Source organism: Neoarius graeffei, chromosome 20, assembly GCF_027579695.1.
Source record: "Neoarius graeffei isolate fNeoGra1 chromosome 20, fNeoGra1.pri, whole genome shotgun sequence".
NCBI lineage: Eukaryota > Metazoa > Chordata > Actinopteri > Siluriformes > Ariidae > Neoarius > Neoarius graeffei.
Window position 1 is genome coordinate 54,574,777 of NC_083588.1, and position 26,108 is coordinate 54,600,884.

The 26,108-nt window shown below is 40.2% G+C and overlaps 1 protein-coding gene across 1 annotated transcript; it reads right to left on the reverse strand.

Moving 5' to 3' along the window:
• Window positions 1–12,672: 12,672 nt before the first annotated feature.
• zgc:100868 (uncharacterized protein LOC554458 homolog) lies at window positions 12,673–24,797 on the reverse strand. Its single transcript, XM_060902022.1, has 10 exons — window positions 24,715–24,797; window positions 18,500–18,520; window positions 17,304–17,466; window positions 16,919–17,187; window positions 16,603–16,748; window positions 16,240–16,504; window positions 15,971–16,142; window positions 15,622–15,875; window positions 15,400–15,497; window positions 12,673–15,293 (listed from the first exon to the last, which is right to left on the reverse strand). The coding sequence occupies exons 1-10, from the start codon at window positions 24,761–24,763 to the stop codon at window positions 14,661–14,663; spliced, it is 2,070 nt and encodes a 689-aa protein (XP_060758005.1). The 5' UTR covers window positions 24,764–24,797; the 3' UTR covers window positions 12,673–14,660.
• Window positions 24,798–26,108: the final 1,311 nt, after the last annotated feature.

Genomic DNA, 26,108 nt, shown 5'->3' on the forward strand with positions numbered 1-26,108 from the left:
TCTTCTTCTTCTTTTGGGTTTAATAGCAGTTGGCATGCCAGCTTAAAGGCGCGTTACCGCCACCTACTGGATTGGAGTGTGGAACAGAAGATTGGCAGGGGGGAAAAAAGAAAAAAAAACACCTAAATGTACTCTATTACACCTGTTTCTTTTAAAAATGTTATTAGTTGGCCATATATGTGTCCTAATGCCTTACCTAAGATGTTCTTTAGTCTAGGGTGACCAGATTTCTCGTGTCTAAAACCAGGACACTTTGCGCGTGACTGTGATACTTGTGCACGCACACGCGTTTTGATGTGAACATGCGCCTAATTGTTGTCACCTCCAAACCTTTACCCAAAATGACTCTGTTTAATCTTAACCAGTGTAGGCTATTAACTATTTTGAAAACGTGAACCCTGAGTGGGTGGCACGGTGGCGTAGTGGTTAGCGCTGTCACCTCACAGCAAGAAGGTCTGGGTTCGAGCCCCGTGGCTGGCGAGGGCCTTTCTGTGCAGATTTGCATGTTCTCCCCGTATCCGCGTGGGTTTCCTCCGGGTGCTCCGGTTTCCCCCACAGTCCAAAGACATGCAGGTTAGGTTAACTGGTGACTCTAAATTGTCCGTAGGTGTGAATGTGAGTGTGAATGGTTGTCTGTGTCTATGTGTCAGCCCTGTGATGACCTGGCAACTTGTCCAGGGTGTACCCCGCCTTTCGCCTGTAGTCAGCTGGGATAGGCTCCAGCTTGCCTGCGACCCTGTAGAACAGGATAAAGCGGCTAGAGATAATGAGATGAGATGAGATGAACCCTGAGTTGACAACAGCATCAAACAAGTCAAGACAATCTGTGATACAGATTAAAGACAGATGAAAGACAAGAAAAAATGTTTCAGAAACACAGCCACCCACCCTAAAGAAGATGCCATTTTATTGCATATATTTACATGATGAGTGAATTTGCTCCAGTAGCGCTTTATTGCCCAAGAAACTGTGAAACTGTGAGCAAGTATCATCGAAATTGGCCCGGGTAATGAGCAAGGCTTTGAGAGGAGGCATGATCATGCGATTCCTCTCGTCAGTCAGGTGTTACTCATGAGTGAAAATATTCGCTCAACTGGAGCATCGGTGCCAGGTAGGCACATGGCAAACTGGCAAAGCTGGCTGACATTCCTGGCTGACATTGCTGTAAGGAATCTCCCTACTTTTGAAGTGCGCGAACATCTCCGCCCAGCGCTCATCCGTTCGGCATTGCCGCTAGTGAAAAAAAACGTTATAATGCGGCCTCTATATTGCAAGATTGTACAAATAGATACATTGTAAAGTTGACTGCGCACACACGCTCATTGATGCTGAATTGCTAGAAGCTTTATTGACATCTCGTTGGCTATATATAATCGCTGTAACCGGGACAGTTTATTAGTGTTTGGTGTAAACCGGGACATTTCAGCGTCCCAATGGACCTTTGTCGGGACTGGGGACACGTGACTCAAAATCAGGACTGTACCGGTCAAACCGGGACGTCTGGTCACATTACTCTAGTCTGAAGTTAAAGCATATACGCAGAGCCATGGCCTCACTTTCATTTATAAATGTCTCAAGAATGGCACAGGAATAGTTTTAAGCATTAACAATAAATCTAATACAGGTAGTCGTCGACTTACGACCTATGCGACTTATGACCGATCGACTTTACGACCGTCTGGTTATGACTGGCAAGTGTTTCCCAGCTGAGCTAGCTGAGCGTACGACAGTTTCCGCCCCAGCTCCCGGCAGTGCCTCTTGCCGCATACAACAGTTTCCGCCCCAGCTCCAGACACATGCGCAGTCTCCCTCGCGCACTCCGTCATACAGTTTCCGCCCCAGCTCCTGGTTTATGAAACGAGCAAATGCTCCCGCCAGCCCGAGCGCTGCAACAGCTGATGATGACGTAGACGACCCACAGCCAAGCACCAGTGATGTCAGCGGTCACTAAATTTTGTATTTTGCTATGTTTTACATTTGTATTTTGGTATGTTTCAAACTAAAATGTTTTCTATTTTTCACACCTGTATTTCGTATTTTTTGTTTTGCACATATTAAACGAATTGTACTGTACGCAGTGTAGTATGCAGTGTTTGATTTAAACCAAATAATGAGCCAAGGTAATGAAATAAGAAAATGTTGATAAAATAAGACTTTAAGATGATTACAATATCATTACACATCACAATATACTTACGTTCATTTAACATAGGCCGACTTACAACCAGATCAGTTTACAACCGGTCAGTCGTAACCAAACGCAGTCGTAAGTCGACGACTACCTGTATAGTAATTTTTTTTACAGTTAAAGTGGTTCATATAGGTAGTGGTCTGAGTGAATGACCTTGACTTCCATAACGTCACAGTAGGAAGTCTATAGGTCTCATCGCCATTTCCGGTATATTAAAGCACAGAGCTGACTGCAACTCCGATCCTCCATTTTGAGTTAATTTATCGCCATGCCACGTAGATGTGTTGCTGGCCGGTGCAGCAGCATGACAGAAGATGGATTTATGTTGCATTCATGGCCCAAGAATGTTCAAACTGCAAAGATTTGGATGCGTTTTGCGAGAAGTTCATGGGCACATATGAGACCTCTGATCTGTTGAGGAGCGTTGGCTATAAGCCTGTATTGAAAGAGGGTGCAGTACCAACAATTAAAGGAAAAGAAAACTACAAGAAAAGGAAAGTATTTTATTTATTTATTTTAGAAAAGGAAAGTAAGTTCAGTTGCACCAGGTCTCCCGTTGTTGGTAAAACCCGGGATGGAACGGGATGTGACATATTATCGCTCGGGCAGTGACCTCCCTGGGGTTGTTGCTAAAACCAGCGACGTCCCATCCCGTCCCGGGTTTTAGTAATTGCCTGAGCCAAGCAGTAATGGCGGAGTACTCAGTATGGGGAAAATGGGGAATGAGTGTAGCAGCCATCTGATTTCTCCACTGGATATTGCTGCCATCTTGCCCTTACGTGGAAGAAGCGAATGAATGGAGAACTGAATGAACAACTGAAAGTCAAATTGTTTCAACACAATTGGCCACAAGGTCGGCCTTCAAGAAGTGAGAACACAGACGGGTAAGCTCCGACTCTCATTTGGATAAAAAAAACAAAACACTTTGTTTACCTGCATTTAGATTAATACATGTAACTTGTATTGTGTGTTTAAGTTACCGGTATAAGATTATTTAATTTGCTTCAGAATGTGATTGTGTCAGTTCATCTGATTATTTAATTAGCCTTTTACATTTTATAAGTGAAAATGCATGCATGTACATGTATGTTGCATAAGTTATAACACCTATCCTGTTTTAATGAGAGTCAACCCACAATCAGTGAAGTCAAATCAGTCTTAGTTGAGCAAGTTGGTGACAGTATTTCTTACTTTCACCATAAATTTTTATTTATATGACTTTGGTCTATAGCTGCCAAAGGCCTCGGCCTTAAAATTGGTTCCTGCTGTGACGTCACGCGCTCAGGGCTGGCTGGCTCAGCGGTGCAGCTCCAATGCCAACTTTGCGGTCAATTTTAACTCTCAAATATATATATTTTTAAATTCCCATTTATGCAGCATACAAGAGTCAAGGATGGAGATACTATCCACTCAGAAATTTATTTAAAAATAAAGGTTCTGTGTATATCCTTTAAGTGCTTCACTTAGTTTCTTTCTCTCTTCCTTATAGAAGTCACATTCCATTACCACATGCTGCACTGATTCTGGCTGATTACACTGTCTGCATAACCCAGTCGGATGTTTTCCTATTCCACGAAGTGTCTTGTTGAGTGCTGTATGGCCTATTCTTAGACGGGTGATGATGGCTTCCTCTCTTCTGTTTCTTCCTACCTTTCTCCCAACATCCACATGCTTTTGTATATTGTAGAGATGTTGTCCCGTATCACTGGTGTCCCAGTCCTCCTGCCATACTTTTTCTGTTTGACTTTTAATGATGGTTTTAGCCTCAGCTTTACATAATGGAATTTGCAGATGAATTGTTTGCGATTTCACTGATTGTTTTGCTAATATGTCTACTTCCTCATTTCCTTCTACCCCTACATGATCAGGAACCCAAATGAAACATGCATTTGGGGTCCCATTCTGTATATGATATGATATATTTCATTTACAATATCTTGCTTGCCTGATTTCCCTGACCTCATGCTCATGAGTGCTGATAAACTATCTGTTGCTATTAGTGTATTGTTTTGGTTGTTTTCCTTTACCCACAGTAATCCTAGCATTACGGCTACAAGCACTTCTGTGTATACTGAAAGATGATCTGTTGTTCTCCTTTTTATAGCTGTGGGATATACTGCAGCACCAATGCGTCCAGATTCAGTGTTTTTTGAACCATCTGTCAAGACCACTGTCTTATCTGCAAAGTGTTGTTGTACAGTGGTGCTTGAAAGTTTGTGAACCCTTTAGAATTTTCTATATTTCTGCATAAATATGACCGAAAAAATCATCAGATTTCCACACAAGTCCTAAAAGTAGATAAAGAGAACCCACTTAAACAAATGAGACAAAAATATTATACTTGGTCATTTATTTATTGAGGAAAATGATCCAATATTACATATCTGTGAGTGGCAAAAGTATGTGAACCCCTAGGATTAGCAGTTAATTTGAAGGTGAAATTAGAGTCAGGTGTTTTCAATCAATGGGATGACAATCAGGTGTGAGTGGGCACCCTGTTTTATTTAAAGAACAGGGATCTATCAACATCTGATCTTCACAACACATGCTTGTGGAAGTGTATCATGCCACGAACAAAGGAGATTTCTGAGGACCTCAGAAAAAGCGTTGTTGATGCTCATCAGGCTGGAAAAGGTTACAGAACCATCTCTAAAGAGTTTGGACTCCACCCATCCACAGTCAGACACATTGTGAACAAATGGAGGAAATTCAAGACCATTGTTACCCTCCCCAGGAGTGGTCGACCAACAAAGATCACTCCAAGAGCAAGGCGTGTAATAGTCGGCGAAGTCACAAAGGACCCCAGGGTAACTTCTAAGCAACTGAAGGCCTCTCTCACATTGGCTAATGTTAATGTTCATGAGTCCACCATCAGGAGAACACTGAACAACAATGGTGTGCATGGCAGGGTTGCAAGGAGAAAGCCACTGCTCTCCAAAAAGAACATTGCTGCTCATCTGTAGTTTGCTAAAGATCACGTGGACAAGCCAGAAGGCTATCGAAAATGTTTTGTGGACAGATGAGACCAAAATAGAAATTTTGGTTTAAATGAGAAGCGTTATGTTTGGAGAAAGGAGAAACACTGCATTCCAGCATAAGAACCTTATCCCATCTGTGAAACATGGTGGTGGTAGTATCATGGTTTGGGCCTGTTTTGCTGCATCTGGGCCAGGACAGCTTGCCATCATTGCTGGAACAATGAATTCTGAATTATAGCAGCGAATTCTAAAGGAAAATGTCAGGACATCTGTCCATCTCAAGAGAAGGTGGGTCATGCAGCAAGACAATGACCCTAAGCACACAAGTCGTTCTACCAAAGAATGGTTAAAGAAGAATAAAGTTAATGTTTTGGAATGGCCAAGTCAAAGTCCTGACCTTAATCCAATCAAAATGTTGTGGAAGGACCTGAAGCGAGCAGTTCATGTGAGGAAACCCACCAACATCCCAGAGTTGAAGCTGTTCTGTACGGAGGAATGGGCTAAAATTCCTCCAAGCCGGTGTGCAGGACTGATCAACAGTTACCGGAAACGTTTAGTTGCAGTTATTGCTGCACAAGGGGGTCACACCAGATACTGAAACCAAAGGTTCACATACTTTTGCCACTCACAGATATGTAATATTGGATCATTTTCCTCAATAAATAAATGACCAAGTATAATATTTTTGCCTCATTTGTTTGACTGGGTTCTCTTTATCTACTTTTAGGACTTGTGTGGAAATCTGATGATGTTTTCGGTCATATTTATGCAGAAATATAGAAAATTCTAAAGGGTTCACAAACTTTCAAGCACCACTGTATGTAGCTTTGGACAATGTAATAAGCGGGCATCTTCTTCTTCTTCTTCTTCTTCTTCTTTATTTTAATGCAGCTTTATGATGCAACAGCCCCACTCTCTGTCCTGGCGGATGGTGCAGCTTCTCACCGCCATGTGGAAAGAGCTGGAAACTCTGATTTGGTAAAGAGAAGTCAGATAAATTCTCTAAATTCTCTAAAACTCATTAAAAAAATAAAAAGGACAGTTTATTCCCAGAGTCACTGAGTCGCTTCACATACTTTTTTTCTATTCCCACGTGCTCACTTTACTCATTTTACCAATATTTTTCTCTCATTTCCACCAATTATGTATATTGTAGGCTATATTGTTTGTTACATTATAGCCTACAATATACATAATTGGGGGAAGTGAGAGAAAAACATTGGTAAAATGGGAAAATGTTTGCGACATTCAGGCAGCATGATGGTGTAGTGGTTAGTACTGTAGCCCCATCGGAAGAAGGTTTCGGGTTCAAACCTAACGGCTTTCTGTATGGAGTTTACAAGTTCTCCCGTGTCTGTGTGGGCTTCCTCAGGGTGCTCTGGTTTCCCCTACGGTCCAAAGACATGCAGATTAGGTAAAATACCCAGCCACTGGAGTTGGACAAGACAGTGCATACTTATGGCCCTTTTCCACTACCCTTTTTCAGCTCACTTCAGCTCGCTTCAGCTCACTTCAGCCCGACACGGCTCGCGTTTCGACTACCAAAAACCAGCACGACTCAGCTCGCTTCAGCCCTGCTTAGCCCCTAAAACTCGCACAGTTTTGGAGTGGGGCTGAAGCGAGCCAAGCCGTGCCGAGTGAGGGTGGGGGCGTGAGCAGACACTCCCCTGTGCACTGATTGGTGAGGAGGAGTGTCCTCACATGCCCACACACGCCCCGCGAGTGCGCTGGGATCTGTAAACACCGCAAACCCGGAAGAAGAATAATTACGAATTACGAGAATTTCTGAAGCCTTATGCGCCTCGCCTCATCTATACGCTCTTGCCAGTATCTGTCCGCGTTGTCGGTGACAACAAGCCACAGCACCAAGACCAGCAACACTAACGACTCCATGTCCTCCATGTTTATTGTTTACTCTCCGGGTCGTGAGACTACCGCTTAAAAGATCACTGAATCAGTGACATACAGAGCATCGTGGACGAGTTCGCGGAGCACAAGGCTCGTCGTATGCCCTTCAAATAATGCGCGCAGTAGGCTATTGATGTTTTATTATGAGCCATGTACAGTATGTCACCTAATGTTTTTTTGTTTCTGAGTTACATGTTTGTTTGAAGGACTTAATGTACAAAATAACATAGTTGCACCCCGTAGTGTTGAAATTGGTAAACACAGTGCATTCAGTGAGGTTTGCACCACCCTCCTTTTATTTCTGACTCTTCCTGTCACCGTTGCAACCTCTGAGCGCTCATTCGTATGCCCTTCAAATAATGTGCGCAGTATAGGCTATTGATGTTTTATTATGAGCCATGTACAGTATCCTAATGTTTTTTGTTTCTGAGTTACATGTTCGTTTGAAGGACTTGATGTACTAAATAACATAGTTGCACCCGGTAGTGTTGAAATTGGTAAACACCGCAGTTGCGGACATTTTGTAGCCTAAAATGATGTCATGATAAGCTTTAATAAAGGGCCCGGTCATTTGCCCCGCCCCCGGCCCGGCTCTGACTTGTTCCGCCACTGTCACTGATGTCACTGTTTGCGCTGCTTAACGACATCACGTGACGTCCACCCACTTTTGCTAACTCCACCCAATGTGTCCACCCACTTCCAGCCAGCACGGTTCAGCGCGGTTGTAGTCGAAATGCAACTCCAACAGCCCCGCTCAGCTCGACTCAGCTCGACTCAGCACGGCACGGCTCAGCCGCGTTTGTAGTGGAAAAGCGGCATTAGTGTTGGTCCCAAACCTGGATAGACTGGGGAGGATTGCATCAGGACGGGCATCTGGTGTAAAACCTGTGCCAAATCAAACATGTAGAAGAGAGCTGCTGTGGTAACCCCTAATGGGAACAGCCAGAAGAAGATTATATTGTAATATTTTATTGGTGATGGGTAAATAGGTTCTGTGTTCGAGCCCTGGGGCCGGCAGGGGCCTTTCTGTGTGGAGTTTGCAAGCTCTCCCTGTGTCTGTGTGGGTTTCCTGTGGGTGCTCCGGTTTCCTCCACAATTTAAAGACATGCAGTTAGGCTAATTGGCTACTCTAAATTGTCCATGACCAAAAACAGTACAGCAGAGGCATGTACTTACTTAACCATGAAACCCTAGGAAAGGGACTCAACCCAGAACACACTGGATGGGTAAAGAAGAAGATAAGAAGAAGATGGGTAAATTAATTCCACAACACAAATGAGTGTGTTCTTATGTCTCTCCTAAACATTTTTACCCTTCTTTAATAAACTCAACTAATTCATTCATTATTTCATTTATCTTCAGTAAGTGATTTATCCAAGGGCGGCATGGTGGTGTAGTGATTAGCGCTGTCGCCTCACAGCAAGAAGGTCCGGGTTCAAGTCCTTGGCCGGCGAGGGCCTTTCTGTGCGGAGTTTGCATGTTCTCCCCGTGTCCGCGTGGGTTTCCTCCGGGTGCTCCGGTTTCCCCCACAGTCCAAAGACATGCAGGTTAGGTTAACTGGTGACTCTAAATTGACCGTAGGTGTGAATGTGAGTGTGAATGGTTGTCTGTGTCTATGTGTCAGCCCTGTGATGACCTGGCAACTTGTCCAGGGTGTACCCCGCCTTTCGCCTGTAGTCAGCTGGGATTGGCTCCAGCCTGCCTGCGACCCTGTAGAACAGGATAAAGCAGCTACAGATAATGAGATTATTATTATTATTATTACTATTATTATTATTATTATTATTATTATTATTTTGTTATTATTACCATTCCTTGATTAATAAAATGTGCAGGAGTTAGGTTTGAATGTGCAAATTCTGTAAACCTTTGTGCACTGCTGTTTATGAAAAGGTTAATAAATTATTTTGAATATAATTGAAATATTTATGGAAATATTACTACAGTAGGTTAATATGTCATTTATATATATAGTGAAACATCTGCCAAATAATGTTGAATATTACCTGAATTTACCCGGTTATGTCCATCAGCTGTATTATTTGCTTCATAAAAAGTTACTTTTATTGTCATTGCAAGTATTGAACTCAGATAAATGTAATATAAATCAACATAATTCTTCCATTAATGTTCTGGCCAAGACGTGTCTTTGCATGGATATTTATAAAGGCACAACCGTGATTCATCCTGACTCTCAGGCAAACAAAAGATAAAGAATCACAAATACAAACAGTTCATAAGTAGTTGCATGAAACGATGACTCACTGATAGAAATATGTGCTTGGCCTGCTTGAAACTGGTACAGGCTGTTCTGATTGCCACTTGTTTTGATTAAGTTACATCTGTGAGATTTATCTTCGCTCTCACATTCTGTTCTCTGCTTAAAAAAGGTTACTTTGACAAGTAATGTCTTTCTTCTTTGCATAAGATAAGATCCTGACAGGTGATGTAATGGGACATAATGTCTCTCTTCTTTCATAAAGTCAAAAAAAAAGTCAAAGTCCTTCCCGCGCCTACAGTACCTGGTATTCCTGGGCAGTCTCCCACTCAAGTACTAACCAGGCCCAACTCTGATGGTAGCGCATCGGGCGGCGCCGATCTCCGTTTCCGTAGCCCTCGGCCTCTCGCCTATTACATAGCTAGGGTTACAGTGGGGGGCTAGTCCTCTGGTAACCACGAGAGTTTAACTCCCCATGCACATCTGTATTGCAGCGTGCCTTGCCAGATGGTAGTAGGTACTATTTTTGTGATGGTCTTTGGTATGACCCGACCGTGAATAGAACTCATGATCTCCCGATCAAGAGGCAGACACGCTACCACTAGGCTACTAGTCGGTCTTTCATAAAGTAGTGTAGTGTAAACCAGTGTTGTAATGTTTCATCACTATTTACGTTACCCTGTTGTACATAGATAACTTAGCTTCAACAATCACATCATCGTCATCAGCATCTAAACACAAACTGCATCTACCACACACTCTTGAATGTGAATATATACTCATGTTTGTCTGACAGTAAACTGAGAAACATATCTGAACAGCTGTGTCTGTGTCAGTGACTGTTTGCTCCCGGACCAATCCGTGAGGCAGAATCTCTTAGGCACCAGAGGTCTACAATCCTAGATCATACTTTGTCAATTCAACCTCCTTCGGTTCAGACAGTTCAAAACCTAACAGCTTTTTGGAGGCTCATCCGGGATATCTGTGAGGTAGAATCTCTTAGGTGGCAGACATATCACTTTTATGCAGATGATATACAGTACTTACTTACTGATTGACTTACTTACTGACTGACTGACTGACTGACTGACTGACTGACTGACTGACTGACTCACTTACAGTGGTGCTTGAAAGTTTGTGAACCCTTTAGAATTTCTATATTTCTGCATAAATATGACCGAAAACATCATCAGATTTTCACACAAGTCCTAAAAGTAGATAAAGAGAACCCAGTCAAACAAATGAGGCAAAAATATTATACTTGGTCATTTATTTATTGAGGAAAATGATCCAATATTACATATCTGTGAGTGGCAAAAGTATGTGAACCTTTGCTTTCAGTATCTGGTGTGACCCCCTTGTGCAGCAATAACTGCAACTAAACGTTTGTGGTAACTGTTGATCAGTCCTGCACACCGGCTTGGAGGAATTTTAGCCCATTCCTCCGTACAGAACAGCTTCAACTCTGGGATGTTGGTGGGTTTCCTCACATGAACTGCTCACTTCAGGTCCTTCCACAACATTTTGATTGGATTAAGGTCAGGACTTTGACTTGGCCATTCCAAAACATTAACTTTATTCTTCTTTAACCATTCTTTGGTAGAATGACTTGTGTGCTTAGGGTCATTGTCTTGCTGCATGACCCACCTTCTCTTGAGATGGACAGATGTCCTGACATTTTCCTTTAGAATTCGCTGCTATAATTCAGAATTCATTGTTCCAGCAATGATGGCAAGCTGTCCTGGCCCAGATGCAGCAAAACAGGCCCAAACCATGATACTACCATCACCATGTTTCACAGATGGGATAAGGTTCTTATGCTGGAATGCAGTGTTTCTCCTTTCTCCAAAGATAAAGCTTCTCATTTAAACCAAAAAGTTCTATTTTGGTCTCATCTGTCCACAAAACATTTTCGATAGCCTTCTGGCTTGTCCACGTGATCTTTAGCAAACTACAGACGAGCAGCAATGTTCTTTTTGGAGAGCAGTGGCTTTCTCCTTGCAACCCTGCCATGCACACCATTGTTGTTCAGTGTTCTCCTGATGGTGGACTCATGAACATTAACATTAGCCAATGTGAGAGAGGCCTTCAGTTGCTTAGAAGTTACCCTGGGGTCCTTTGTGACTTCGCTGACTATTACACGCCTTGCTCTTGGAGTGATCTTTGTTGGTCGACCACTCCTGGGGAGGGTAACAATGGTCTTGAATTTCCTCCATTTGTTCACAATGTGTCTGACTGTGGATGGGTGGAGTCCAAACTCTTTAGAGATGGTTTTGTAACCTTTTCCAGCCTGATGAGCATCAACAACGCTTTTTCTGAGGTCCTCAGAAATCTCCTTTGTTCGTGGCATGATACACTTCCACAAACATGTGTTGTGAAGATCAGATGTTGATAGATCCCTGTTCTTTAAATAAAACAGGGTGCCCACTCACACCTGATTGTCATCCCACTGATTGAAAACACCTGACTCTAATTTCACCTTCAAATTAACTGCTAATCCTAGGGGTTCACATACTTTTGCCACTCACAGATATGTAATATTGGATCATTTTCCTCAATAAATAAATGACCAAGTATAATATTTTTGTCTCATTTGTTTAAGTGGGTTCTCTTTATCTACTTTTAGGACTTGTGTGGAAATCTGATGATGTTTTCGGTCATATTTATGCAGAAATATAGACAATTCTAAAGGGTTCACAAACTTTCAAGCACCACTGTATTTACTGACTGACTGACTGACTTACTTACTGACTGACTGACTTACTTACTGACTGACTGACTGACTGACTGACTGACTCACTCACTGACTGACTGACTTACTCACTCACTGACTGACTGACTTACTGACTGACTGACTTACTGACTGACTGACTGACTGACTGACTGACTGACTGACTGACTGACTCATTTACTTACTGACTGACTTACTCACTTACTTACTGACTGACTGACTTACTTAGGTCCATATCTCCTGGATATCCATGAGGCACAATCTCTTAGGTGCCAGAGCTCTACCTTCCTTGATCCTACTTTGTCAATTCCACCTCCTTCAGTACAGACAGATCAAAACCTAATAGTTTTATGGCGGCTTGTCCGGGATATCTGTAAGTCAGTATCTCTTAGGCAGCAGAGGTCTACATTCATAGATCCTACTTTGTCAATTCAACCTCCTTAGGTACAGACAGATCAAAAACCTAACACTCGCAAGATATTAAAATACACAGTGACTAATAACAGTGCCTGACGGACTTTTTAATTCCCCCTTATGCTCAATTTCTGTACTTTATAATACAAAAATAATTTTTGAGCACCGATTTTTCTTCTGCAAAATATAAAACATTAAAACAAATTTTAAAAATGACACACAACCCATCAAACATTTTTTAAATGCAATGGCATTTAATTTCCCAAAGTAATTACAATACAATTAAACAGCTATGTAGCAAAATACAAGACTGTACAGTTTCATCGGTACATTCAGCATACACTCAGCCTGTACAAGGTGTAATTTCACTACTAAAAAAATAATAAACATAAAAATAATGTTGCTCCTAAAATATGAGCAAAGTTCATTTGGTAGGAATTACTGGAAAAAAATATCAACCTGACCTTAAAAATCTTTTAGCCCAGTTTATTACTGATTTTGCAATATGGATATTTCATATTAATGAACCTTTTCGGAGAATGATCATGCTTGTAGCTTCATCTTCGTATCATTTGATACAATTTTTAGCTGTCTCGTGCAAAGCAGAAGGATTCTGTTCTTAGGATTCTCACCTTATACAGTTCCATCTTTAATTTAGCTGAATAAATGTCCCCTAATTATGGGACATACTGTATGAAAGTAAAAAAAAAAAAAAATATATATATATATATATATATATATATATATATATATATATATATATATATATATATTATTCTGAATCAGTTAAATTTTAAAAGCTGCCTCGTTGAGTTTTTTTCATGATTTATTTATTTTAAATTATGGCAGATATTTCTCCCAGTTTAATCGCTGCCTTTCACATGACATCCATCACATGACATCATATCACTAAAAAAAAAAAAGCCTGTAACCTATTGAGTCATTTACCAGACAGTGTTTAAAGTGCTATCATTTTCACAGTAAATAATTGTAAAACATTTTCCATAAAGTACTGTGATTTTACAAGTTACAACTTTAGACTACCTTTTATAGTTCATCAGTGTAAGTTTCCAGTCATATACGGTAAAGTTTAGATTAAAAGTAATCTGCTACACTTGCCTGACACTTTTATTCAAAGTGACTTCCAGCTGAGGCAGGATACAGCTGAACAGTTGAGGGTTAAGGTCTTGCTCAGTGACTCAACCATGGCAGCTTGATGGCACTGAAATCACAGCTTTTCAATGCCTAGCCTCTGGTATTTTATTCTCAAGCAAAGTTTTTCTCAGCGTAGGAAAGCTAAATGTACTCAGAGTAGAGCATTAACTATTTTATTCCATATACAACTGTATATGAACATATAGATGCCTATGATTGCCTCGTCTTTGTTTTTTTCTTATCTTGATCTTGAACTCTGTCTATGATTGGTTAAAGATTTTAACTTGCGACAATAAGGCTCACTCTTTGGAAGCCTCATACTGGCCTGTTTTATATAGAATTCAGCTTACATATCCAAAACTTATATGTTGGCATTTGTAACAAGAAAGTCATGAAGAATGGGATATTTATCTACTGATATGATTTAGCTGTAACAGAACTAGAACGGAAACCCCTGCACTGAGCTTGCTGCATCAAACCAGGCAGGTAAAAAGTGCAAAAAAGATTTATGAAAAAAAAAGATCAGTGTACTGGCAGCACGGTGGTGTAGTGGTTAGCGCTGTCGCCTCACAGCAAGAAGGTCTGGGTTTGAGCCCCGTGGCCGGCGAGGGCCTTTCTGTGCGGAGTTTGCATGTTCTCCCCGTGTCCGCGTGGGTTTCCTCCGGGTGCTCCGGTTTCCCCCACAGTCCAAAGACATGCAGGTTAGGTTAACTGGTGACTCTAAATTGACCATAGGTGTGAATGATTGTCTGTGTCTATGTGTCTGCCCTGTGATGACCTGGTGACTTGTCCAGGGTGTACCCCGCCTTGCGCCCGTAGTCAGCTGGGATAGGCTCCAGCTTGCCTGCGACCCTGTAGAACAGGATAAAGCAGCTAGAGATAATGAGATGAGATGAAAATCAGTGTAAGAATTTTCGCTTTAAAATAGGAAGTCTGCAATATTGCTCCTTACATTCAGAGTTTTCTCGGTAAACATGAAAGATGAATCAATAGAGATATAGTATATTTTATCCGTTAGCTTAATTTAATTTTTCCTGATTAAATATATCACGTTATTAGGGGTGCTTATTCTAAACCAAAGATTTGGATGATGGCAAGAAGGGACAGTAGAAAGACTGAGGCAACTGAAAGGGATTGCAAAGGTTTGTAGCCTGAAGTTGTGGAAGGCGAATCTGTGCTGCTGGCTTGTGAAGGGAAAGAACCCACTACAGATTCCAAGAAACTTTTGAAGCTGGATGTCTTAGTGAAGACCTGTATTGTGTTACGAGATGACACATCAGACAAGCTTTCAGTGGAGCGACGGGTTCTTTTTAAGCTGCTGGTAGAATTATTGGTGCTGTTGGAGCTGCTGGTAGACTTATTGGAGCTGTTGGTAGAATTACTGGAGCTGTTGGCGCTGTTGGTAGAATTATTGGAGCTGTTGGTAGAATTATTGGAGCTGTTGGAGCTGTTGGTAGAATTATTGGAGCTGTTGGAGCTGTTGGTAGAATGATTGGAGCTGTTGGTAGAATTATTGGAGCTGTTGGAGCTGTTGGTAGAATTAGTGGTATTGTCTGAGCTGTTGTTGGATCCAGTTGTGCTGTTTGTGCTGTTGTTGGATCCAGTGGTGCTGTTTGAGCTGTTGCTGGTGAGGGTTAAAGTTGCACCCTGGATCCATGATGTCCCAATCTTACACATTAGAGGACCTCCTGTTTGAGTCTGATGGAGAAAAAAAAAAGACCACAGGTCAGTTTTTCTTATAGTGCATTTGCTAACCGAGTAATTGAAATGTAAAAAGAGTAAACAAGTAAAAAGTCTCAGAGACCTGCTCTAAAGGAATGGCTTCTGTACAGATGCTGTTTGGTGAAGATGCATTTCCACAGTTCACTATAGTAGTGTTGAACTGCTGAAGTGTTTGTTGAGCTATAGCAGACAGATAACAAAAATGAGGTGGAAAGGATCAACAGGAGCCTAAAAAATGCTGACATTAATTGGTTTGATATGGAACTAGACGCTTATTTTGTTTCATACAAAAATAAACCTGTACCTCCTCCTCCTGAGCCCCAGCCAGCTGCCCAGCACTGAGTACCAGTGGCGAAGTTGGTATTCCCCAGGTCTACGCATATGGGCTGGATGAAGTTGGAAAGTGTTGGCGCGGTAGACAGTTTCAGCACTGCTATGTTATTGCTGCTATTTTTGCTGAATGTGATATTAGCCACAGTGACAGACACCTCGTTGGGGTTGGAGCCGTTCTGATTGAGCTGACCCAGTTTCACAGTCCAGTCAGAGGAATTGGTTGAGCTGGATGGAAAGATCAAAATGCAGTTTAAATATCTGGCTAAAGTTTTAATGTTTAACAACTACTCTGCTGTTTCGGTTGCATTTTTTTTTTTTACCTAGAGAAGCAATCAGCTGAGCTCATGACAAACTGCTCAGCTATCAGTGTTCCACCACAAACGTGAGTACCATTACGGTGCAGGCTGGCTATCCATGGCCACGCACCTGCTGACGCCAAAGGGCTGCTTGCTCCTGAAGGAGTATTGAGCGTAGCCCTGCCACACACCACAGCTGAAGAGAGAGGAAATGAAATGTTTGTTTATTTTAGCACAGTATGCTTCTGGTAACTTCATCAGGAATAGTTTAGGGAAAATGCAGATAAGCTTACGTGCGACAGTAGTAGGTGTGATTGTGGTAACAGGCGGCAGGCCATTGCAGGACACCTGCAAATCGCTATTAGTGCCACTGGATGTAACTTGGATGAAGCCTGGCTGGTTTGTGGTGATTTTTTGATCGATCCAATCCTGATACTGAGAAACTTTTGTATACACACCAGGGGAATTTGGGCGAGCGCATTCAAAACCAAAACTCACAATGCCAACCTGGATCCACTTAGAGTCCTTTTTGATGACCAGTGGACCTCCAGAGTCACCCTGTGCAGTACAGGCAGACATGAATACCTTCTAATAAAACAAACCTTCAAATGGAAAGGGCTATAATACAAGAAGTAAACTGATTAAGATGACAATACCTGACATGAGTCCTTGCCCCCTTCCAAGGCCCCAGCACACAACATATTGCTGGTGATACTGCCAACTCCATTAAGACAGTTACACTGTCTGTTTCCAATAATTGGGACTTCAACTTCCTGTAATATCCCAGAAGAGGGTTGACTTCCTGTCAAAACACAAGTTGAGCATCATTAAAACTACTTGCTTTCTTAATGGCCTAACCAAATCTCTCTGACAGTTTTAAGAATTAAAATTTGAATTCAAGAATATTCTGGATATGACACTACTTGACTTTTAAGTTATAACAACAGCTACACCAGCCATAATCATTCTCACCTTGAAAGCTGGTTGTTCCCCAGCCAGTGACCCATGACATGGTGCCATTGAAAACACTGCTTCCTGTTGCAGCCAGGCAGGCAGGACTGATATAATCATTGAACGTTACAGCAGTAGACAGCTCCAGTAGACAGATGTCATTGTCAGATGTTTGATTATTGTAGTTTGGATGAATGATGATTAAATTGATGGACTTTGTCACAATATTAGGGTTGCTTCCAGACAGAGTATGCATCCCCAGTTTCGCAAGCATTTGGGAAGCTGTTTTACTGGAAAAAGCAGATAACCATTCCTGTCACCATCACCTCAGAATTATTACATTGCATTATTACATATGTGAAGCACTTTGGGCTGTTTGTATATATTTTTTTATTCTATATAACACCTTCCAATGCAGTGAGCTGCCGAGAGGATCCAGCGATCATTGATGAGGGATCCACCACAGAAATGACTTCCTTGTCGTTGCAGGCTGACTTGCCAAGGCCAAGACCCCTCAATAGCATTCTGTCCTCCTACTATCCTGGTGTTCAGAGTAGCCTGGCCACAGACTGATAAAGACAAACAAACAAACAAAGAAAAACAGTATTTCAGTGACATCAGTGACTCTGAAATACTCTTTCTCTGTTCATGTCTCAAATAATCCTTTATGCTCTCTGACTTTGCCCCAGTTTCATTGGCCCTGAAATAGAAGCAAGCTATGTAGTTTGTGCCAGTATATTTTGCTGACTAGGCTCTATACCAGAGAAACCATGGCAACCAGCAATAACTCAAGATAGGAACATCCACTAGTAACAAAGTTTAAAATGACGCAAGTCCTGAATTGATGCTAGTGGAAAAGCAATTCCGGGTAAAGAAAGAAAGCAAGTTCCACAAGGGTTCCTTGACTCAAATTTTCTACTTAGGGCTTTTTTGTGAAAGGGAACCCCTCAGTTCTAGGTTTAACACCAAACGCTTTCACCAGAGAGACAAACTGAAGAAACCTTTTGATAGCTGAAGCAAATTTAGGAGAGGTGGGAGGAAACTAGAGAACCAAGAAGAAACCTACGTGGAATATTAGGTGGATGACCTACAATATCTCATCCACCAAGCTACAATTCGTGGTTTATTTCTGTCCATCCATTATCCATAACCACTTATCCTGTGCAGGGTCACGGGCAAGCTGGAGCCTATCCCAGCTGACAATGGGCAAGAGGCAGGATACACCCTGGTCAAGTCGCCAGGTCATCACAGGGCTGACACAGAGACAAACAACCATTCACATTCACACCTACAGTCAATTTAGAGCCATCAATTTGCCTAACCTGCATGTCTTTGGACTGTGGGGGAAACCGGAGCACCCGGAGGAAACCCATGCAGACACGGGGAGAACATGCAAACTTCACATAGAAAGGCCCTCGCTGGCCACTGGGCTTGAACCCAGAACCTTCTTGCTGTGAGGTGACAGTGCTAACCTTTACACTGCCGTGCCGCCCTGGTTTATTTCTGTGTGACTGCTAGAATTTTTTGTTAGCAATGTTGGCACCTCTGCATTCCTGAATTATTATTGATCAAATATTTTGTATGATGTAAGCAAAAACTTACCATTCAGCTGTGAGTGGCACCCTGAAAAACAGGAAATGGTTTAGTACCACATTAGCCATTACTTACATCAACAAATTTTATCTATGCTTGTTCTACTGATGGTTTGCTTATGTTGTTAACAGGTTATCATTTATTTCTCCTGCCGCTCTGGTTTGTCTTTCATCAACATGGATAATTAGCATAATTCTCTTATTCCTTCACTCATTCTGAGAACACGTTGTACAATCCCTATTCCAAAAAAGTTGGGACAAAGTACAAATTGTAAATAAAAACGGAATGCAATAATTTACAAATCTCAAAAACTGATATTGTATTCACAATAGAACATAGACAACATATCAAATGTCAAAAGTGAGACATTTTGAAATTTCATGCCAAATATTGGCTCATTTGAAATTTCATGACAGCAACACATCTCAAAAAAGTTGGGACAGGGGCAATAAAAGGCTGGAAAAGTTAAAGGTACAAAAAAGGAACAGCTGGAGGACCAAATTGCAACTCATTAGGTCAATTGGCAATAGGTCATTAACATGACTGGGTATAAAAAGAGCATCTTGGAGTGGCAGCGGCTCTCAGAAGTAAAGATGGGAAGAGGATCACCAATCCCCCTAATTCTGCGCCGACAAATAGTGGAGCAATATCAGAAAGGAGTTCGACAGTGTAAAATTGCAAAGAGTTTGAACATATCATCATCTACAGTGCATAATATCATCAAAAGATTCAGAGAATCTGAAAGAATCTCTGTGCGTAAGGGTCAAGGCCGGAAAACCATACTGGGTGCCCGTGATCTTCGGGCCCTTAGACGGCACTGCATCACATACAGGCATGCTTCTGTATTGGAAATCACAAAATGGGCTCAGGAATATTTCCAGAGAACATTATCTGTGAACACAATTCACCGTGCCATCCGCCATTGCCAGCTAAGACTCTATAGTTCAAAGAAGAAGCCGTATCTAAACATGATCCAGAAGCGCAGATGTCTTCTCTGGGCCAAGGCTCATTTAAAATGGACTGTGGCAAAGTGGAAAACTGTTCTGTGGTCAGACGAATCAAAATTTGAAGTTCTTTATGGAAATCAGGGATGCCGTGTCATTTGGACTAAAGAGGAGAAGGACAGCCCAAGTTGTTATCAGCGCTCAGTTCAGAAGCCTGCATCTCTGATGGTATGGGGTTGCATTAGTGCGTGTGGCATGGGCAGCTTACACATCTGGAAAGACACCATCAATGCTGAAAGGTATATCCAGGTTCTAGAGCAACATATGCTCCCATCCAGACGACGTCTCTTTGAGGGAAGACCTTGCATTTTCCAACATGACAATGCCAAACCACATACTGCATCAATTACAGCATCATGGCTGTGTAGAAGAAGGGTCCGGGTACTGAACTGGCCAGCCTGCAGTCCAGATCTTTCACCCATAGAAAATATTTGGCACATCATAAAACAGAAGATACGACAAAAAAGACCGAAGACAGTTGAGCAACTAGAATCTTACATTAGACAAGAATGGGTTAACATTCCTATCCCTAAACTTGAGCAACTTGTCTCCTCAGTCCCCAGACGTTTACAGACTGTTGTAAAGAGAAAAGGGGATGTCTCACAGTGGTAAACATGGTCTTGTCCCAACTTTTTTGAGATGTGTTGTCATGAAATTTAAAATCACCTAATTTTTCTCTTTAAATGATACATTTTCTCAGTTTAAACATTTGATATGTCATCTATGTTCTATTCTGAATAAAATTTGGAATTTTGAAACTTCCACATCATTGCATTCCGTTTTTATTTACAATTTGTACTTTGTCCCAACTTTTTTGGAATCGGGGTTGTACCTTGAACCTTGACTTCAGCTCACAAAGTAGGTGGATTACAGTGATTTCTCGCTAGTTGGCTAGGAGTGGACTGTTAGTTCGACTAAAAGTAGCATGTCAAAAGTAGCTAGGGTTCGCTTAATATTATCCTAAACTAATCTGATCTGATTGACTTAGTGGCAGTGGGCAGCGTTATGACGAAGCCGACTCTTTTTTAATTGAGTTGCAAGAGAAGAACCAGCAAGGATGCATCACTTTGGTATTTGTTCACAGCAAATTATTGTAATGATTTTAAGTCTATCTTTAAAATAGGTTAATTACATACATACCGTAACTCTTACCCTCAAGCATGTGCGTGAGTGAAGTTATGACTAAAGTTACTGATTGACACAATGATGTCACAGACATTTTGTGGAAAAGATCCCTCAAGGGTGCGTTGTAAAGTTAAGTGTTCTTAGCTTCCTAAAGTGTATTGCTTGGAGATCTGTTGTGGGTTTCGTTAAACATTTATCCAGAGGAACAAACCTTTATGTTGGATCCCTTTATGATTTTAAATTTCTTGACGAACTTGTGCCCTTGTAGTGGCACACACAGGGTTAAATGATTCACCTGTGCTAATGAGAAAGGTTTGGGGAAGAAGAAGGAAACTGATTTAGGACAGATCTTTGTCGGAAATGTTTGGAAAGTTTGACGCCAGTAGGCATACGGTTTTTCAATTGATTGGATCAAATGACTGATTTAATTATTTTTCACCACTGATTTATCCCAGTTTAAACAAGCATATCCTTTTCTTTGTTATTAGTGACGAAAGCTTTTTATTTTTATCACATTCACATTCAGCAGAATAAACCTTTGGAATCGATTGAAACCCCTGAAGCGTCTCCATGAAATGACTTATTGGAAGGCACTACACCTTCTGAAGTTTTTTTTTTTTTTTGAAGTGTATCTGTATTTTTATCTTCAGATCTAGTGACCTTGTCTGGTTACCTGTTGTGCTAAAATAGGCCTTTTTTGTAACAAAGACCTAACAGGATGTTCAGCTCATATGTCTGTATACACCTGGCATATTTATCTTTTTTCTAAAAATTATCAGTACATGCATAATACCACCTATTATTCTATCCACATTCACTGGTTATGAGCAATTGCGCGCTCTGATTGGCTACTCTACTACTAGGATATCAGTTCATATTCTGTGAGTAGAGAAAAACAAAATGGCAGAGCGCATCAAGTCAGATATATCACTTTGTTATCAAGTATTTCAAAGAAACAGAAATAGTGAAAATAATATAGTTTTGTTTCCCCTCCCAATATCTCCTGGTCCACACTCCAGCCCAGTCAGTAGCGATAATGCACCTTTAAGTTAGTTTGCCAACCGCCAAAAAAAAAAAAAACCTAAAGAAGAAGAAAATGGAGGACTGTTTTGCTGAACCAACCGAGGATGAAATAAAAACTCTACTCGAAAACAAAACTCCAAAAAATACAAAAAAAAAAAAGCAACAAGATATGGAATGAAAGTATTTGGTAATTTTCTATTTTGTTTACATTCTAAGCGGAAATTATTTTGTCGGACATTTTGTATAAAGTTTCTATTCATCGAATTTGCAAAAAATAAAAATAAAAATGCTCTGTTTCTCAAAATCCAGTGAATGTAGATAGAATAAAATTTATTCCACTCAATCTCGTCAGTCATGGCTTATAGCTGACTCCGTGCTACGCGCCTCATCGACTATCAGCTCATGTACGACTCGATTTCATGGAATAACTGTTAAATATTTTACCCCTTGCATTATAATTCACAAAGTACATTAAGTTTCTGACATTCATGCCAATCAAAATACGATTAATTGTGTAATCACAGGTCCAACATAACAATGCGTGTAATCATATGACACTTTCTGTTTCTTGCACACAGAAGTGTGACTTCCAGGTTCAAGTCTGTCCTGTTTGGTAAATCCCTGCTTATTACCTTTCCTTCTTTTATGTTTGAATACTGTGTGCCTAACTTATGGTAGTGTGTAATTTTTAAGTTGCATCCAACCACGGTAACAATGTGAAATGTCTGCACTCACATTTAGCAAAAAAAAAAAAAAGACTCATTCATATAAGATTTAATTAATTTGTTGTCAGTAACTGCTTTATCCTGGGTATTGTGTAACATTTGTTTGAGGTTAACTCAAATGATATAAATTTGAGACCTGATTAGTTTCTAAACTAAACCTAAACCGATAACACATTTTGTGTGTGTGTGTGTGTGTGTGTGTGTGTGTGTGTGTGTGTGTGTGTGTGTGTGCACTACTGTGCAAAATTCTGAGCAGCAGTTAAAAAAAAAACAATGCAGATATTCAAATCACGTCTTCGGGGAAGCATATTTTAACCTTTACCTTGCCACGTTGTTATAGTCAAAAGATAGGGAAGAACTAGCTAGTGGGTAGGAATACACTGATGACCAAATTGGGGAGAAAATCAGTCTCTGTATTGTATATGAGACGTACAGTTTATAATCCAGTCTTCTAAAATCACATCTGTACACAACTCTACATTAAACCTTTCCAATTACTTTTATGACCACATGCCATGGTCCTTCCTGCGTATTTAAATAAGTGATCTTCCTGTATGTTTGTCACCACATCTACTGGATTGGATTTCTTTGGCAATAATACAGTACATAAAAATGATAAGCATAACAAAACAATCCAAAATAAACTTAAAATACTGTAACGTCACTATGGCTTTGATTTGGATCTCATGATCTCAAAACGACTTGTTAATCCTATTGGTTTTGCATTAAAAAAAGTAAATTGACCCTTACTGAACTAGCCTAAAGTCTTAGCTCACCTACATCGTCTACAGTGTCCGGATAACATCAATTACCTTTAATAATACGGCTGTTAGTATAAATAGGGATATTAATAATCAGAGTTAAAAATATGTTATGATTAGCATTATTAATGGGAATTCCTAAACGACTCCATTGACTCTAAATGTATTAATATATAAAGTATTCATACTATATTGGTTATTTGTGCACCTTAGAGAAAAGTGTTACTGTTCTTTTGATGTGTAGTGGCCTTCGAAAAGCTTTCACATGGTGACATTTTGACAATTTTTCTTATATCTGCTAGGAAAAGAGGAAAAATTGTATTCAAAGGTTCCAATCCGACTGCAGCAGCGCAGGAGCATTGTGAACATTTTGACAGCTCATATCTGATTACACAACCGAATTAATTAAACTTATGTCCATTTTGCTATGGAATATAGCTAGCCATGAACTTGGCAATCACTGTGTGAGGAGATCACTTTTAGCAAACCATTTTTTTTGACATCTTGAGGCTGATTGACTGTTAAATTGGCTCCGTGCACAACGACAATGATCTTTTCTGGAACGTCACAAGATTATAAAGTCTATGAAAACATTTCCAGGTCATTTTGATGAAGTGTCTGTTAAATAATTGTACTCAACAAATTTTCACATTCTGAGATGGATTTCAAAGAGAAGGAGAGAATTAGTAGCAAAGACATCATTAAATCTTTGGTTTTACTATGGGCTGGCAAATATTTTGCAGTCAGCGACCCTTTTAACGACAAACATTTATTTATTGGGGCCTATAAACTTTCTATGAGTGAAATTTACACCAACAGAACACTAATTCCAAGCTGACTCTCCTAATAAGCAACTTGTTCAAATAAATATAGTAAAACGCAATAATGAATATAATAATTTTCTTATATGTATAAATTACCAGTAATCATTTCAGTGTATTCAATCTCAGAAAGCCTGTTGTAATTCCTTTACCATTTTATATAATCATACTTTTGCTGTATAAAAATTTTATTTGGTCCTGTTTTCATCACCAAAGGACTGTCATACCTATAGCTCCTTAAAATGTTTCAGTATACATTCTGGTTCATCCTACAATATTCTTACATCCTACGCCATAACCATAAATTATATCCTTATAATTAATCTCAAGTAGTAGTATTTACTTATCCATAAGTAAGAATAAAGGAATCGTTTGGTTGTTCAATATGAACTAACAATTAACTGCAAAGTCTTGTATCGCTCCTAAAGAGCGACTAGTTATGTCATTACATTATTTTAATGGCATTGAGCAGACGCTGTTATCCAGAGTGATGTAACATACCCAGAGCAACCTTTGGAGCAGTTGGGGTTAGGTGCCTTGCTCAAGGGCACTTCAGCCATTCCTGCTGGTCCAGGGAATTGAAATGGTGACCTTTTGGTCCCAAAGCTGCTTCTCTAACCGTTAGGCCATGGCTTCCCCCATCATGTCATGTGGTGGTATATATATGCTATAATATATACTCATTTGTACAACTCACATCAAAGACCAAAATAAAAGTAAAAGTCAAAATAAAAGCAGCACATGTCATGCGAGGTTGGAACTTACCTTTGGCAAGGAATAGAAACACCACACACAACGTCCTGAACAGCATCATGGTCAAACTCTCTCATACTCTTTAACATCATTACATCTGTACTTATACCTCTCTTTGGTCCCTCTCTCTCTGATCAGCTCATAAGCCACACCTCTCCAAGTTTCTCTCTCTCTCTCTCTCTCTCTCTCTCTCTTTCTCTTGCTCACACACACAGACAGACACAGACACACCATTCTGTCACCTGACTGCTCATATATATATATATATATATATATATATATATATATATATATATATATATGCTAAACTGCAAATGCATACTTGGTTCAATCCTGACAATTTGACTTTAAAGGCTCATAATGCCTTCTGGCTTGAATTCCCTGAAAACAAACAAGTAGTTCTTCATTCCTATGTCCTGACTCTGCTCGATCATTAGCGAGGATTCCACTTACTGTGAAAAAAAAAAAGAAAACAGGTCTTATACCGCCAACTGTCAACACAAGGAAGTTCAGTTGGTTAAAAATTACTACGTTGGGTTCAAAAAACCTATTGTTGAAGATCATATCTGTATTTTGTGTGGCGTCATTGTTACTGTTGAAATAGTTTTAAGGTAAAATAACTTGAGGGTATTTTTCTTTAAATTAAGCATTTTAACAAAGAGGCCTTTTTTTTTTTTTACCCCTTTTGTGTCTTGAAAAACAATGCAAGGAGTTGTTTTCAAAAAATTTTATGCCTAAGTTGTTATGACATTACAGTTATCGCCCTCAGAAATGCATCACTGGTGATGAAAATCATCCAGTCCAAAGACTAATCTTAATTTCATTTCATTTTATTAAATTGAGAGCAGTAATGACAGCTTAAAAGCTGATCTTAAGGAAGTAATATCCTTAGATTTCATAATAATTATAGTCCTTAGTTTTGAGGAACTTCTGATTTTACATTACAGACATTTGGTGGACACTCTTATCCAGAGCAGCATGGGGTTAGGTACCTTGCTCAAGGGCATTTCAGCCATTTCTGCTGGTGCAGGGAATTGAACTAGTAACCTTTTAATCCCAAAGCTGCTTCTCTAACCATTAGGCCACAACTTCCCCAACTAGAGTTGATGAATGAAGTGGAAAGAATATAACTCAAGAATACAATTGTTCAAAAAAAAAAACCCAAGACTTTCAGGCACTTTTAGTTATTGAACCACATTTAATGAAGATCCAACAGGGTGTTTGGCTCATAGATTTGTAAAGACCTGATAGATTTTGTAAGATGTTAAACTTTTCATTTTTTAAAATGTAAAGGTTCGACCACTTATGTTAATATAAGGAAGAGCAATAATGACTGCTTGCTTGTCTGATCTAATACAAAGAAAAAAAATTCCTCAATTTGTAATAAGAACTGTAACCTTTATTTT

Bases quoted from the DNA above. Each gene is read 5' to 3' on its own strand.
- zgc:100868 (XM_060902022.1), bottom strand. From the start codon at position 24,763: ATGATGCTGTTCAGGACGTTGTGTGTGGTGTTTCTATTCCTTGCCAAA. The intron at 17,188-17,303 runs GTGTTATATAGA...TGCTTTTTCCAG, and splicing joins GCAGCTCACTGCATTGGAAG to TAAAACAGCTTCCCAAATGC. The intron at 15,876-15,970 runs GTAAAAAAAAAA...CTTTCCATCCAG, and splicing joins TCAGCTGATTGCTTCTCTAG to CTCAACCAATTCCTCTGACT.